The 15981-nt window shown below is 34.4% G+C and overlaps 1 protein-coding gene across 2 annotated transcripts in view; it reads left to right on the forward strand.

Moving 5' to 3' along the window:
* The window catches only part of REDIC1 (regulator of DNA class I crossover intermediates 1), a 92724-nt gene that overhangs the window by 25511 nt on the left and 51232 nt on the right, over positions 1-15981 (forward strand). For both annotated transcript variants that reach the window (XM_005570577.5, XM_074006598.1), the window contains exon 7: positions 685-800. In XM_005570577.5, the coding sequence (XP_005570634.3) occupies positions 685-800 (116 nt within the window). The remainder of the gene's footprint in view (positions 1-684; positions 801-15981) is intronic.

Consider the following 15981-nt stretch of genomic DNA (forward strand, 5'->3'; position numbering starts at 1 on the left):
GACTCTCTCTCTCTTTTTTTTTTTTTTTTTTTTTTTTCCTGACAATTCTGTCATTGGTTGTGTTTGGACTTCTCATTTATGTTTCATGAGTTATAAATCAAATGTATGACAGATAAAAATCATTGTTGAACAGATTAGTGTTGGGCCAATATAGTAAGTTACATTTATAGAGTACGTTCCACATTAACAAATTGATTATATTCTTTTCACAATAGTCTTCACACACTATCCCCCTTTTGAACTGAATAATGTTGATATTCAGAAAAATTAAAGTAGCAATCTAAAGTTACTCAATAAATGGAAGAACTGAGATAATTATAGCTCTTGTCTTGGGACACATTATTATTTTCTGTCAGAGAAATTTAACTTACAGTTATTCAAGATCCTCGTGTTCTGGGTGTTTTTTTTTCTTTTATTTTTATTTTTCAATTTGGAGAAAATGGTTAGCTTACCGTAGTATCAACTCTGTTATTTTAACAATGACTCAAATACTGGTATTGACTTTTTTTGTTAGGAAAGTATTTATTTTGTTTTCAATAAGTAGTAAAATTACTTTCTTTTGGACTATTTTTACAATTTTAAAATATAAATGCAGTTCATTTACATGACATTTTATGGTAAATAATTTAAATTTTATATATGTACATTTACTATTTTGGCAGTTTCTTCAATTTTTTTTTTCAGCTCAGTAATGTTAACTGTTCTGATTCCTTGCTTTCCAAGTTAAATAAAAGTCAAGATGTTCTCAGTCCATCACATAAAACTACACAATTTGGGACATTATTTGAAAGATTAAACAGGTAAGCAAAGATGCTGAAGGAAATAAAGAAGCTGTAGCATTCTGTACTTTCACTTAGCGATTTGATTTTAATGGACACAAATATTTTTAGTTAAAAATATAAACAGTCCTAAGTAATACTTCTAGAAAAAAAATCACAAAGTAAAATGTATTATTAAATTAAAATAGTGTAAGTAATTATTTTATAACATGAACATCTACCTTTAATTTGTTTAAGTTTATTTTCTATTTTTTGAGAAGTCTCACTCTTTCACCCAGGCTGGAGTGCAGTGGCACAATTATCTCAGCTCACTGCAACCTACGCCTCCTAAGTTCAAGTGATTCTTGTGCCTTAGCACCATAGTAGCTGGGATTACAGGTGTGTGTCACCACAGCCAGTTGGCTAATTTTTGAATTTTTAGTAGAGATGGGGTTTCACCATGTTGTCCAGGCTGGTCTCAATCTTCTGGCCTCAAGTGATCTGCCCACTTAGCCTCCCAGAGTCATTTATTTAGTTTTAAAATTATTTTGGACAAAGGTATTTTGCACATTTTGTAATCTCCATGAATTACTGTTTTCTTTTTCTGCAAAAATCGTGATTTCTTTTTCACATTTGTGGTAGTTGAATAGAATCCCACTTTTATTTTCTAGATGTCTGTAGATACAGTACAGTAGTGCCACCTTATCCACAGGAGATACGTTCCAAAACGCCCAGTGCAATCCCGAAATTGCAGACAGTGCCAAATCCTATATATGCTATGTTTTTTTGTATGCATACATACCTACGGTAAAGTTTAATTTATGTTAGGGACAGTAATAGATTAACAACAATAACTAATAATAGAACAATTATAATGATATACTGTTAAAAGTTATAAGAGTGTGGTCTCTTCTCTTGGTCTCAAAGTATCTTACTATATAAACTGTACTTACCTATTTTTGGACTATAATTGACTGTGGGTTGTAGACCACAGAAAGCAGAAACTGCAGAAAGTGAAACTGGGTAATAGGGAATTCTGTGAACCCTAGTTTGTTGTTTTAAAATCTATTAAGCTTGTAAAACCAGTTTGACCCACTCCTGGTGATGTGATGAGAAACCTTGAATCTGTCATACTATCCTAGTTTCCTTATTTTAGTAAATGGCACCACTATTCACTCAGTTGCCAAAGCCAAAATAAAAGTTGTCCTTGATTCCTTCCTTTCCTTCAACTCTCAATATCCATTTCACCAAAAAGGTGTTGTCAATTCTGTATTTTAATAAACTTTAAAATTATCTACTTACATTTCTGTTTCTGTGGGTTCCATCCCAGTCTATGACATCATTCTTTCTTGCCTGGAGAGTTGTAATGCCACATAATAGTTCTTTTTTGTTCTGAGATACATTTTTTAAAAACAGTTTTATGAATGTACAATTGACATAAACTAAACTTATTTAACTATGATAATGAATATATGCACTTTAATAAATTTTGACAATGTCAAAGATAATGACACATGAACACATTTATTATGCCTGGTAGTTTATTTGGGTACCTTGGTAATCCCTTCTCTCTATTGCTTCACGTCCTTTACACCTATCCCGAAGCAACCACTGATCTGCTTTGTGTTGCTGTCTCAGCGTAATTATTTTGAAATTCATCTATGTTGGTTGTTGCCCATATCTATAGTTCATTCCTTTTTATTGCAGAGTAGTATTTCATTGTATGGACATAGCACAACGTATTCATTTACCTGTTCATGGGCATTTGGTGTTTCTCCCCAGTTTTTGGCTATTCCAAATATACCTGCTGTGACAGTTCATGTATAAGTCTTCATTTCTCCTGGGTGCAAGTGAAATGACTGGATCATGTGTTAGCTGCATGTTTAAGTTTTACAAAAACTACCGAACTATTTTCCAGTGGTATTTGTATCATTTTATGTTCCCATCAACAATGTGTGAACATTGCAACACATCCTTGCCAACACTTGGTACAGTCAGTCTTTTAAAATTTAACCCATTCTAGTCAGTGTGTAGTAGTATCTCATGTTTTTAGTTTGCATTTCCCTAATGACTAATGATTTTGGCATCTTTTCATGTGCGTGTTAGCCATTTGTGACTCTTTGGTGAAATGTTTACCCTTTTCATTTTATTACTGGTACCTTTTTGAAGTGCAAAAGGCTTAATTTGATGAAGTCCGACTTACTAATTTTTTCATTTATTAATTGTGCTTATGGTGTCAAAACCAACAAATCTTTGCCTAACCCAAGGTCATGAAGATTTTCTTCTGTTTTATACTTTTAGATCTTATATGTAGGTCTGTGTTTCATTTTGAGTTAGTTTTTATGTGTTGGGTGTGGTAAGGGTCTGAATCCATTATTTACATTTGTGGAAAAGAATATTCTTTCCTTGCTTAATTGCTTTGGCACCTTTGTCAGAAATCAATTGACTGTAAATATAAGGATTTTTTTTTTTCTGGAATCTCAATTCTGTTCTGTTGATTATGTTAGTAACAAACTGTCTTGGTTACTGTAGCTTTATTGCTAATTTTGAAATCAAAGAAGTGTATTAGTCCATTTTTTTTTCAAAAATGTTTTGGCTCTTCTTAATCCTTTGCATTTCCATATAAATTTTAGGATCTGCTGGTCAGTTTCTGCAACAAAACCAAAAACCAGAAACCAAATCTATTTGGATTTTAAGAGATTATGTTGAATTTATAGATTAATTTTGATAGAATTGCTATCTATCTATAGCATAGTGAGTTTGCCAGTCCACAAGCATAAAATGTTTTTCCTCTTTCCTCTTTTTTAATTTCTTCAATAATGTATTATGGTTTTCAGGATATAAGTCTTGTTTCTTTCTTCCTAGTATTTTATTCTTTTTATGCTATTGTAAGTGGAATTACTTTCCCAATTTCATTTTGGATTATTCATTGGTAGTGTATATAAATACAATTGATTTTTGTATATGACTCTCATATCTTTTGACCTTGACAAATTCATTATTAGTTCTAGTAATAGTTGAGTAGGGTTTTTTTTTTAAATAATGGTGGAATATATTGTCCCTAAGTAAAGATATTTTTACCTCTCTCTTTTCAATCTGGATGCCTCCTTCTTCTTCCTTTTTTTTTTTTTTTCGTTTTGAACGTGATCTTAGCCAAAAGGCCAGGGAGCAATTTTGACTTCCCTTTCTTGCTTAACTTCGCTAACTAGAACCTCTAGTACAATGCTGAATAGCAGTGGCAAGAGGAGATGTGCTTATTCTTCTCAGTTTTAGGGAAAAAGCATTCAGTCTTTCACCAGTAAGTATGATGTTAGCTCTAGGTGTTTTTGTAAGCGTCCTTTATCAGGTTGTGAAAATTCTCTTCTGTTTCTAGAGCATTGAGTTTTTATCATGAATTTTGTCAAGCGCTCCTTCCATGTCTCTTGAAATTATGATGTTGTTTTTTTTCCTTTAACCTGTTAATATATAATAATTTATTTTTAGGTGTCAAACCACCTTGTATTGATGGGGTAAAAACTGCTTGGTGTATAATGTTCTCCATATGTTGTTGTATTTGGTTTGCTAATATTTTATTAATGGTTTTTGTGTCTATATTTATGAAGAATATTTGTCTGAATTTTTTATTTCTTTGTGATTGTTTGACTTTGGTATCAGGGTAATACTGGCCTCATAGAATAAGTTGAAAGTGTTTCCTCCTGTTTTATGTAAGAATTTGTAGAGGATTGGTATTATTTATTTTCTAAGTTTTTCTTAGAATTCACCAGTGAAGCCATCTGCACGTGGACTTTTTTTAGTGAGAACATTTAATTACTAGTTCATTTTCTTTACTTGTTATGGTCTGTTCAGATTTTCTAGTTTGTTCTTGTGTCAGTTGTGGTAATTTGTGTTTTTCTAGGAATTTGTCCATTTCATCTGAGTTGCATGATTTGTTAGCATGAAGTTATTTATAGTATACCCTTGAAATCCTTTTAGTTTCTGTAAGGTTGGTGATTATATCACTTCTTTAATTCTAGATATGCACCCTCTCTCTTTTTTTCATGTTTAGTGTAGCTGGTGGAGGGAAGGGACAGCTCCAGGCTAAAACTCTATGGACACTTACTATTTCTACTAAGGCTCAGTAGTTTTCTTGAAGTACTGCTTCTCAGTACTTTGTGTGCCTTTGGTTACTTCACACATTCTGAAATGGTTGTTTTTGCACATTTTGTCTGGTTTTAACATTGCATTTTGTGGGAGAGTATTTGCCAAATTGCTCACTCTGTCATCCCGGAAGGTCCTGCGCCACATCAGGCTTTTTTTTTTTTTTTTCTTTTTCTAAGTTAAACTAACCTTATATTCCTGGGATAAATCTCACCTTTTGCAATATGTTACTCTTGTTATGTATTCTTGGTTTTGATTTGGTCACATTTTGTTAGGAAATTCATCAGTCTTCATGAGGAATATTATTTTGTAGGTTTCTTTTCTTATAATATCTTAGTCTGTTTTTGATCAGCATAATGCCAGTGTCATAGAATGAGCTGGGAAGTATTCCATCGTGTTTACTTTTCTGGAAGAATTTGTATAGAAAGCATACACAGTTATGTGCTGCATAACAATGTTCCAGTCAACAATGAACAGCATATATGGTCCCATAAGATTATAATGGAGCTGAAAAATTCCTACCATTTAGTGACATCGTAGCTGTTGTAATGTAGTAGTACAACTCATTACTCATGTGTTTGTGGTGATGCTGGTATTAACAAACCTGCCAGTCATATAAAAGCAGAGCATATACAATTATGTATAATATATAATAATTGATAATGGTAATAAATGACTTGTTAATGGTTTATGTATTTATTGTACTATTGTTATTTTAGAGTGTGCTCTTTCTACTTATTAAAAAAAAAAAGTTAATTGTAAAACAGGCTCAGGCAGGTCCTTCAGGAGATATTCCAGAAGAAGGCATTGTTATCATAAGAAATGACAGTTCCCTGCGAATCAGTGCCCCTGAAGACCTTCCAGTGGGACAAGATGGGGAAGTGAAAGACAGTGATATTGATGATCCTGACCCTGTATGGACCTAGGCTAATGTATGTTTATGTCCTAGTTTTTAACAAAAAAGGTTAAAAGTAAGGAAAACATTTTTTAAATAGAAAAAAGCTTATAGAATAAGGCTGTAAAAGAAAAAATTTTTTACAGCTGTACAATGTGTTTGTTTTAAGCTAAGTTGTTACAAGAGTCAAAAAAAATTAAAACATAAAGCTACAGTAAGATAAGATTAATTTATTATTGATGAAAGAAATTTTAAAAAATAAATTTAGTGAAGCGTAAGTGTAGAGTGTTTATAAAGTCTACAGTAGTGTATAGTAATGTTCTAGGCCTTCACATTCACTTACCACTCACTCACTGACTTACCCAAAACAACTTTCATCCTGCAAGCTCCATTCATGGTAAGTGTCCTTTGCAGATGTGCCTTTAAAAAATTTTTTATGCTGTATTTTTTTACTATACCTTTTCTATGTTTAGATACACAAATATCGTGTTACACTTGCCTACAATATTGTGCTGTAGGCAATTATAGTTTGTAGCCTAGGAACATTAGGCCATACTGTATAGTCTCGGTGTGTAATGGGCTATCCCATCTAGGTTTGTGTAAGTACATTCTATGATGTTGCCACAATGACAAAATTGCCTAACGACACATTTATCAAAATGTATCCTTGTTGTAAAGTGATACATGATTGTAATTTCTAACTTAAATTGTAAAGTTAATCAGTGAAGCCATGTGAGTACTGGTGTTCTTTTTTGTAGGAAGGATTTTTATTACAGTTTTAAGTTTTTACTAAACTCAGGGCTCGTCAATCAGATTATTTGTTATTGAGTGAGCTTTGGTAGTTTGTGTTATACAAAGAATGTATTTATTTTGTCTACCTTGTAGAATTTATTGACATAAGGTTGTTCATAACATTCTCTTATTATTTGTTTGAAATCTTTGCCATCTGTAGCACTGTCTTCTCTCTCATTAATGAGATTATTTTTCCCTAGTTATTCTCTATTTTTTTCTGACTATTCTGATTACAGCAATATCAGAATAGTCAGAAAATTATGTTCTCACAGAACATTTTTATGTTCTCACAGAATTATCTTTTAGTTTCACAATTCTTTTATTTTTCTATTTTTAAAAATTGAATTTTGCTTTTCTATTTATTTCCTTTTGTCTGCTTATTTTGCATTTAATTTTCTCTGCATTTTCTAGTTTTTTTAAGTTAAGAGGTAAGGTCATTGATTTGAAACCATTCTTCTTTACTAATATACATATTTTAGGGCTACACATTTTCTACTAACTGCTGTTTCTGCTGTATCTTACAAATTTTGAAATACTATGTTTTCATTTTTATTCAGATCAAAATAGTTTTTTTTTTTTTTTTTTTGAGACGATGTCTCGCTCTGTTGCTGAGACTGGAGTACAGTAGTGTGATGTTGGCTCGCTGCAACCTCTGCCCCCTAGGTTCAGGTGATTCTCCTGCCTCAACCTCTTAAGTAGCTGGGATTACAGGCACCTGCCACCACACCTGGCTAATTTAAAAAAATATTTTTAGTAGAGTTGGGATTTAGTAGAGATTGGTCTCGAACTCCTGACCTCAAGTGATCCACCTGCCTCAGCCTCCCAAAGTGCTGGGATTATAGGCTTGAGACACCATGCCCAGCCTAGATCAAAATACATTCTAATCTTTCTTTGGATTTCTTTTTCAATCTGTAAGTTATTTAGAGATTTGGTGTTTGGTTCCCAGAAACTAAGACTTTCCCATTATCTTTTTGAATTAATTCCTTTGTGGACAAGGAACATACTTTGTATGATTTGATCATTACAAATTTATTGAGACTGGTACTGTGGCTAAGAATATGGTTTACATTTAATATGATAATGTATATGTTTGGGTTTAAGTCTGTCCTCTTGCTATTTGTATTTTATCTGTCACTTTGGTTCTTTTTCTACTTTTATTTGATTTAAATATTTTTATGACTTCTTTTGATCTCTTTTTTTGTTTATTAGCTATAATTCTGTTTTATTATTGATTGCTTTAGACTTTATAGGATATATGTTAATGTATCACAGATTATCTTCAAGTTATAGCATGAAGTATAGTATAAGAATCTTAAAGTAGTATACTTTTTATTTCTTCTCTCCTTTGGCCTTCGTGTTATATTCACACATTTATTTATATGTATGTTATAAACCCCATAATGCATTGTTGTTTTGTTTTAAAGAAAGCTAAATAAGAAAATATGTTTCTTATATTTAAGCACAGTTATTATTTTTAGTGGTCTGCATTATTTTGTGTAGATCTAGATTTCCATCTGGTGTCATTTTCTGTTTGAAAGACTTAACATTTCTTATATCATAGATCTGCTGGTGATTAATGCTCTAATCTTTGTATATTTGCAAATCTTTATTTTGCTTCTGTTTTTGAAAGATGTCTTTTGACTTGGTGTAGTTTCCAACTGAAAGTTTGCTGTCATTATCTTAATATCTGTACATATAATATAGTTTTTATCTTTTTTATGATTTTTCTATCATGATTTTTTAAACATTGATTTCTATTCTTTAAGATATTAATTTTCTTTCTAGTTCTTGTGTTTGGGTTTTGTTGATCTTGGATTTGCGTACTTATTATTTTTATCAAATTTGAAATTTTTATAGCCATTATTTCTTCAAATATTGTTTCTGACTCCTTTCCTTTTCCTTGGGGGACTCAGATTGGTAATTAGTCTACTTGAAATCTCAGTTTACTGTTTTTTCCAGTGCTGTTTTTCCAGTCTTTTTTCTCTCATTGCTTTATTTTATGTAGATTATATTACTATATCTTCAAAATCCCTAATTGTATCTTCCATGTGGTCTTATCTGCTGGTAATCCTATCCAGTGTAATTTTCACCTCTAGAACTTTGATTTAGCTTTTCTTTTTTATCTTCCATGTATCTATTAAGCATGTTCAGTATTTCCTGTCTTCTTGAATACAGGAAATATAACTTTTAATGTCCTTGTTTATGAATTCCATTATTTTTGTCATTTCTTGATCTGTTTTTAAATAATTGATTTTGCTTCTCATTATAGATTTTCTCTTTTTTGCATTTCTCGTAATTTTGTTGGATTCTATACATTGTGAATTTTTATCTTTATAACTGCTGGATATTTTTATTTTCCTGCACATCATCCTGTAAATCGTTCAGGTACTTGGAAACACTATGATCTCATTGAGGCTTGCTTTTAAATTTTGTTAAGCAGAACAGTAAGCATTCAGTTTATAGCTAATTTTGCTCAACTGCTGAGGCAATACCCTTCTGAATACTTTCTTGATTCCCCTTGAATTATGAAATTTTCCACTCTAGAGGGTGGAAACAAAATTTTCCAGCCCTAGTGAGCTCCTGAGATAGTTCTGTTTTTCTCACCTTGGGTGGTTCTTTTCACAGCCTTTGGCAGTTACTTCACATGCATGTGCCGGTTAGTATTTAGTTGAACACTTGAGAAGAACACTCTGTGGCTCTCTGGAGGTCTTACTCTCTGAAACACTCTCCTTTATGGTACTCTAACTTTTAAACTCTATCCTCTGCAATCTCCCTGGATCCCCAGCTGTTTCCTCAACAAAGGGAGTCAGTTGGGCTCTGATTGGGTTCCCTTTCCGTGTTCTGTGGCTTGAATATTGTCTCCAGACAATAACCTAGGAACAATCACAGAGTTCTCCTCATTTGTTTTCTGTCTCTCAGGGATCATTATCTTGCTCACCTGGTCTCCCCTGACTGAAAACTGTTGTCTCATATTTTGTTCTGTTTTAAAAAAAAATTTTTTATTGATACATATTATTTAATATTGTACATATTAATGGGATACATGTGATATGTTGTTGCATGCATGGAATGTGTAATAATCAAGTCAGGGTATTTAGGATATCCATCACCACAACCATTGATCATTTCTATGTGTTGAGAACATTTTAAGTCCTCATCTTTAGCTATTTTGAAATGTACAACACATTTTTGTTAACTATAGCACCGTACTCTACTATCAAACATTAGAACTTATTCATTCTATTTATTATATATTTGTACCCATTAGATCTCCCTTCACACCCCCTCCCTTCCCCCCTGCACACATATCTACATCCTCCTCAGCTTCTGGTAACTATCATTCTACTCTACCCTCTGGAGATCAACTTTTTTAGCTCCCACATGTAAGTGAGTACACGAGCTATTTGTCTTTCTGTATCTGGCTTATTTCACTTCCTGTTCCATCCATGTTGCTGCAAATGACACGATTTTATTTTTTAATGGTTAGATAATACTCTCTTTTGTAAATTTAACATTTTTTGTTATCCGTTCATCTATCGAAGTATGCTTAGGTTGATTCCATATCTTTGCTATTGTGAATAGTGCTGTGATAAACATGGGGGTGCATATATTGTTTTGATTGACTGTTTTCATTTTCTTTGGATAAATAGCCAGTAGTGAGGTTGCTGGATCATACCGCCATTCTACTTTTAGTTTTTTGAGATGTCTCCACATTCTTTTCCATAATGACAATATTAATTTACAGTCTCACCAACAGTGTATGAGAGTTCTCTTTTCTCCATGTCCTTACCAACATTTGTTATTTTTTTGTTTTTTGATAATAGCCATTCTAACTGAAATAAGATGATACCTTATTGTGATTTTGATTTGCATTTCCCTAATTACTAGTGATGTTGAGCATTTTTTTAAATATACGTTTTGGTCATTTGTATGTCTTCTTTTGAGAAGTGTCTATATCCTTTGCCCACTTTTTAATGGGATTGTTTTTTTCCTGTTTCATTTGAGTTTCTTGTATATGCTGGATACTAGTCCTTTGTCAGATTAATAATTTGCAAATATTTTCTTTCATTCAACAGGTTGTCTCTTCACGCTGATGATTGTTTCCTTTACTGTGAAGAAGCTTTTTAGTTTAATATAGTCCCACTTATCTATTTTTTTCTTCTTGTCTCTGCTTTTGAAGTCTAAGTCATAAAATCTTTGCCTAGACCATTGTCCTGGAGTGTTTCTTCTGTATTTTCTTCTAATAGTTTTATTGTTTCAAGCTATACATTTAAGTCTTTAATATTTTGAGTTGATTTTTTTTTTTGTTTTTCTTTGTTTTTTTTTTTTGAGACGGAGTCTGGCTCCGTCGCCCAGGCTGGAGTGCAGTGGCTGGATCTCAGCTCACTGCAAGCTCCGCCTCCCGGGTTTGCGCCATTCTCCTGCCTCAGCCTCCCGAGTAGCTGGGACTACAGGCGCCCGCCACCTCGCCCGGCTATTTTTTTGTATTTTTTAGTAGAAACGGGGTTTCACTGTGTTAGCCAGGATGGTCTCGATTTCCTGACCTCGTGATCCGCCCGTCTCGGCCTCCCAAAGTGCTGGGATTACAGGCTTGAGCCACCGCGCCCGGCCTTGAGTTGATTTTTGTATATGGTGAGAAGTAGTGGTCTAGTTTAATTCTTCCACATATGGATTTCTAGTGTACCCAGCACCATTTATTGAAGGTGTCCTTTTCCCAAGATATATTTGTGACACCTTTGTCAACAATCAGTTGGCTGTAAATATATGGGTTTACTTCTGGGTTCTCATTCTGTTCCATTGGTCCATGTCCCTGTTGTTGTATCAATATCATGCTGTTTGGTTATTATAGCCTTGTAATATATTTTGAAGTTGGGTAGTGTGATACCTCCAGCTTTGTTCTTTTTGCTCAGGATTGCTTTGGCTACTTGGGCTCTTTATTGGTTCCATACAAATTTTAGGCTTGTTTTTCTATGTCTGTGAAAAATTGATTGATAGGGATTACATTGACTCTGTAGATTGCTTTGGGTAGTATGATTATTTTAACAATACTCATTATTCTAATCCAGGAGCATTGGATGTCTTTCCATTTGTATCTTCTTCAATTTCTTTTATCAAAGATTTGTAGTTTCCCTTGTAGAGGCCTTTCACCTCCTTAGTTACATTTATTCCTAGGTATTTTATTTTCATATTTTGTAAGTATATAATGGTATTGCTTTCTTGATTTGTTTTTCAGATAGTTCATTATTGATGTATACAAAATCTACTGATGTTTGTTAACTTTCTGTCCTGCAACTTTACTGAACTTATCAAATCTAAGAGGTTTTTTTTTTTTTTTTTTTTTTTTTGTGGAGTCTAGGATTTTTTTTTTTTTTTTTTTTTGAGACGGAGACTCGCTCTGTCGCCCGGGCTGGAGTGCATTGGCCGGATCTCAGCTCACTGCAAGCTCCCCCTCCCGGGTTTACGCTGCCTCAGCCTCCGGAGTAGCTGGGACTACAGGCGCCCGCCTAATTTTTTGTATTTTTTTAGTAGAGATGGGGTTTCACCGTGTTAGCCAGGATGGTCTTGATCTCCTGACCTCGTGATCCGCCCATCTCGGCCTCCCAAAGTGCTGGGATTACAGGCTTGAGCCACCGCGCCCGGCCGAGTCTAGGATTTTCTTTTTTTTTCTTTTTTTTTTTTTTATTATTATTATGATTATACTTTAAGTTCTAGGGTACATGTGCATAACGTGCAGGTTTGTTACATATGTATACTTGTGCCATGTTGCTGTGCTGCACCCATCAACTCGTCAGCACCCAACAACTCGTCATTTACATCAGGTATAATTCCCAATGCAATCCCTCCCCCCTCCCCATGATAGGCCACGGAGTGTGATGTCCCCCTTCCCGAGTCCAAGTGATCTCATTGTTCAGTTCCCACCTATGAGTGAGAACATGCAGTGTTTGGTTTTCTGTTCTTGTGATAGTTTGCTAAGAATGATGGTTTCCAGCTGCATCCATGTCCCTACAAAGGACACAAACTCATCCTTTTTTATGGCTGCATAGTATTCCATGGTGTATATGTGCCACATTTTCTTAATCCAGTCTGTCACTGATGGACATTTGGGTTGATTCCAAGTCTTTGCTATTGTGAATAGTGCCGCAATGAACATACGTGTGCATGTGTCTTTATAGCAGCATGATTTATAAACCTTTGGGTATATCCCCAGTAATGGGATGGCTGGGTCATATGGTACATCTAGTTCTAGATCCTTGAGGAATCGCTATACTGTTTTCCATAATGGTTGGACTAGTTTACAATCCCACCACAGTGTAAAAGTGTTCCTATTTCTCCACATCCTCTCCAGCATCTGTTGTTTCCTGACTTTTTGATGATCACCATTCTAACTGGTGTGAGATGGTATCTCATTGTGGTTTTGATTTGCATTTCTCTGATGGCCAGTGATGATGAGCATTTTTTCATGTGTCTGTTGGCTGTATGCATGTCTTCTTTTGAGAAATGTCTGTTCATATCCTTTGCCCACTTTTTGATGGGGTTGTTTGTTTTTTTCTTGTAAATTTGTTGGAGTTCTTTGTAGGTTCTGGATATTAGCCCTTTGTCAGATGAGTAGATTGCAAAAATTTTCTCCCATTCTGTAGGTTGCCTGTTCACTCTGATGGTAGTTTCTTTTGCTGTGCAGAAGCTTTTTAGTTTAATTAGATCCCATTTGTCAATTTTGGCTTTTGCTGCCATTGCTTTTGGTGTTTTAGACATGAAGTCTTTGCCCATGCCTATGTCCTGAATGGTACTACCTAGGTTTTCCTCTAGGGTTTTTATGGTATTAGGGCTAACATTTAAGTCTCTAATCCATCTTGAATTAATTCGTGTAAGGAGTAAGGAAAGGATCCAGTTTCAGCTTTCTACTTATGGCTAGCCAATTTTCCCAGCACCATTTATTAAATAGGGAATCCTTTCCCCATTTCTTGTTTTTCTCAGGTTTGTCAAAGATCAGATGGCTGTAGATGTGTAGTATTATTTCTGAGGACTCTGTTCTGTTCCATTGGTCTATATCTCTGTGTTGGTACCAGTACCATGCTGTTTTGGTTACTGTAGCCTTGTAGTATAGTTTGAAGTCAGGTAGCGTGATGCCTCCAGCTTTGTTCTTTTGACCTAGGATTGTCTTGGAGATGCGGGCTCTTTTTTGGTTCCATATGAACTTTAAAGCAGTTTTTTCCAATTCTGTGAAGAAACTCATTGGTAGCTTGATGGGGATGGCATTGAATCTATAAATTACCTTGGGCAGTATGGCCATTTTCACGATATTGATTCTTCCTATCCATGAGCATGGTATGTTCTTCCATTTGTTTGTGTCCTCTTTTATTTCACTGAGCAGTGGTTTGTAGTTCTCCTTGAAGAGGTCCCTTACATCCCTTGTAAGTTGGATTCCTAGGTATTTTATTCTCTTTGAAGCAATTGTGAATGGAAGTTCATTCATGATTTGGCTCTCTGTTTGTCTGTTACTGGTGTATAAGAATGCTTGTGATCTTTGCACATTAATTTTGTATCCTGAGACTTTGCTGAAGTTTCTAAATATAAGATCATGTAATCTGCAAAGAGGGACAATTTGACTTTCCCTTTTCCAGTCTGGATGCCTTTTGTTTCTTTCTCTTGCCTCATTGCTCTAGCTGGGACCTCTAATACTATGTTGAATAGGAGTGGTGAAAGAGCATCCTTGTCTTGTTCTAGTTCTTAGAAGAAAGGCTTTCAGGTTTTTCCCATTCAGTATGATAGCTGTGGGTTTGTCATGGATGACCTTTATTATATTCCGATATGTTCCTTCTATGCTTAGTTTGTTGAACGTTTTTATCATGAATGGGTGTTGAATTTTATTGCATGCTTTTCCTGAATTAATTGGTAGGATAATATAGTTTTTATCCTTCACTCTGTTGATGTTTTATATCACATTGATTGATTTGCATATGTTGAACCATGCTTATATCCCTACGATAATCCACTTGATTATCGTGTATTATCTTTAAGTACTTTTGGATTTGGTTTACTACTGTATTGTTGAGGATTTTTGTGCCTGTTCATCAGGAATATTGGCCTGTAATTTTCTTTTTGTTGTTGTGTCCTTGCCTGGTTTTGATATCAGAGTAATGCTGGCTTCATATAATGCGTTAGGAAGATTTCCTCCTCTTCAATATTTTGTCTAGATGATCGGTCTTATGTTGAGAGTGTGGCATTGAAGTCTCCAACTCTTATTGTATTGGTGTCTCTCTCTATTTAGATCTAATAATATTTGCTTTATGAATCTTGATGCTCTAGTGTTGGGTGCATATATATATTTAGAAATGTTATGTCCTCCTGCTGAATTGATCCTTTTATCATTGTATAATGACCTTTGTTTCTTTTAAGTGTTTTTGACTTAAAGCCTTCTCACTTTTGGTTTCCTTTTGTGTGGGATATCTTTTTCCATCCCTTTACTTTTAGTCTATATGTATCTTAACTCAACAGATGAATTGAGTTTCTTGTGGGTAGCATATAGTTGTTATATGGTTTCTTATTCATTCGGTGGATCAATATCTTTTAATGGGAAATTTTAATCAGTTTACATTCAAGGTTAGTGTCGATATGTGAGGACTTATTTCTGTCATTTTGTCAATTGTCTTCTGGTTGTGTTTCTTTTGTTCTCTTATTTCTCTCTTATTATTTATCTTAATGGTTTGATTTTCTGGTGTGGTAACATTTGAGTCCTTTTTCTTCATTATTTGTATCTTTGCTCTACTGGTTAGTTTTATCATGCATTTTCATGATGGTAGATATCATCCCTTCACTTTGAGGTGAAAGAATCACCAAGCAATTCTTGTAGGGCAGGTCTAGTGGTGATGAATTGCCTGCTTTCTTTTTCTTTCTTTCGTTTTTTTTTTGGCTTGGAAATGTTTTTATTTCTGTTTCATTTTTGAAGCATAGCTTTTCTGGGTATTCCTGTCTCCCGGAATATATAATCCCTTTCTCTCCTGGCCTGTAAGATTTCTGTTAAAAATTCATTGTTAGTCTCTAATAGGAATTCACTTATATATGACCACTTCTCTCTTGTTTTTAGAATTATTCATCTTTGAGTTTTTGTTTATTTATTTATTTGAGATAGAGTCTTGCTCCATCACTCAGGCTGGAGTGTAATGGTGCAATCTCAGCTCACTGCAACCTCTGCCTCCTGGGTTCAATTGATTCTCGTGCCTCAGCCTCCTGAATAACTGGGACCACAGGCGCATGCCGCCACACCCAGCTAAATTTTGTATTTTGGATTTTCGCCATGTTGGCCATGCTGGTCTTGAACTCCTGACTGCAGGTGATCTGCCCACTTCGGCCTCCCAAAGTGCTGGGATTACAGGCATGAACCACTGCGCCCGACCTATC

This window comes from Macaca fascicularis, chromosome 11, assembly GCF_037993035.2.
Source record: "Macaca fascicularis isolate 582-1 chromosome 11, T2T-MFA8v1.1".
In the NCBI taxonomy this organism is placed as follows: domain Eukaryota; kingdom Metazoa; phylum Chordata; class Mammalia; order Primates; family Cercopithecidae; genus Macaca; species Macaca fascicularis.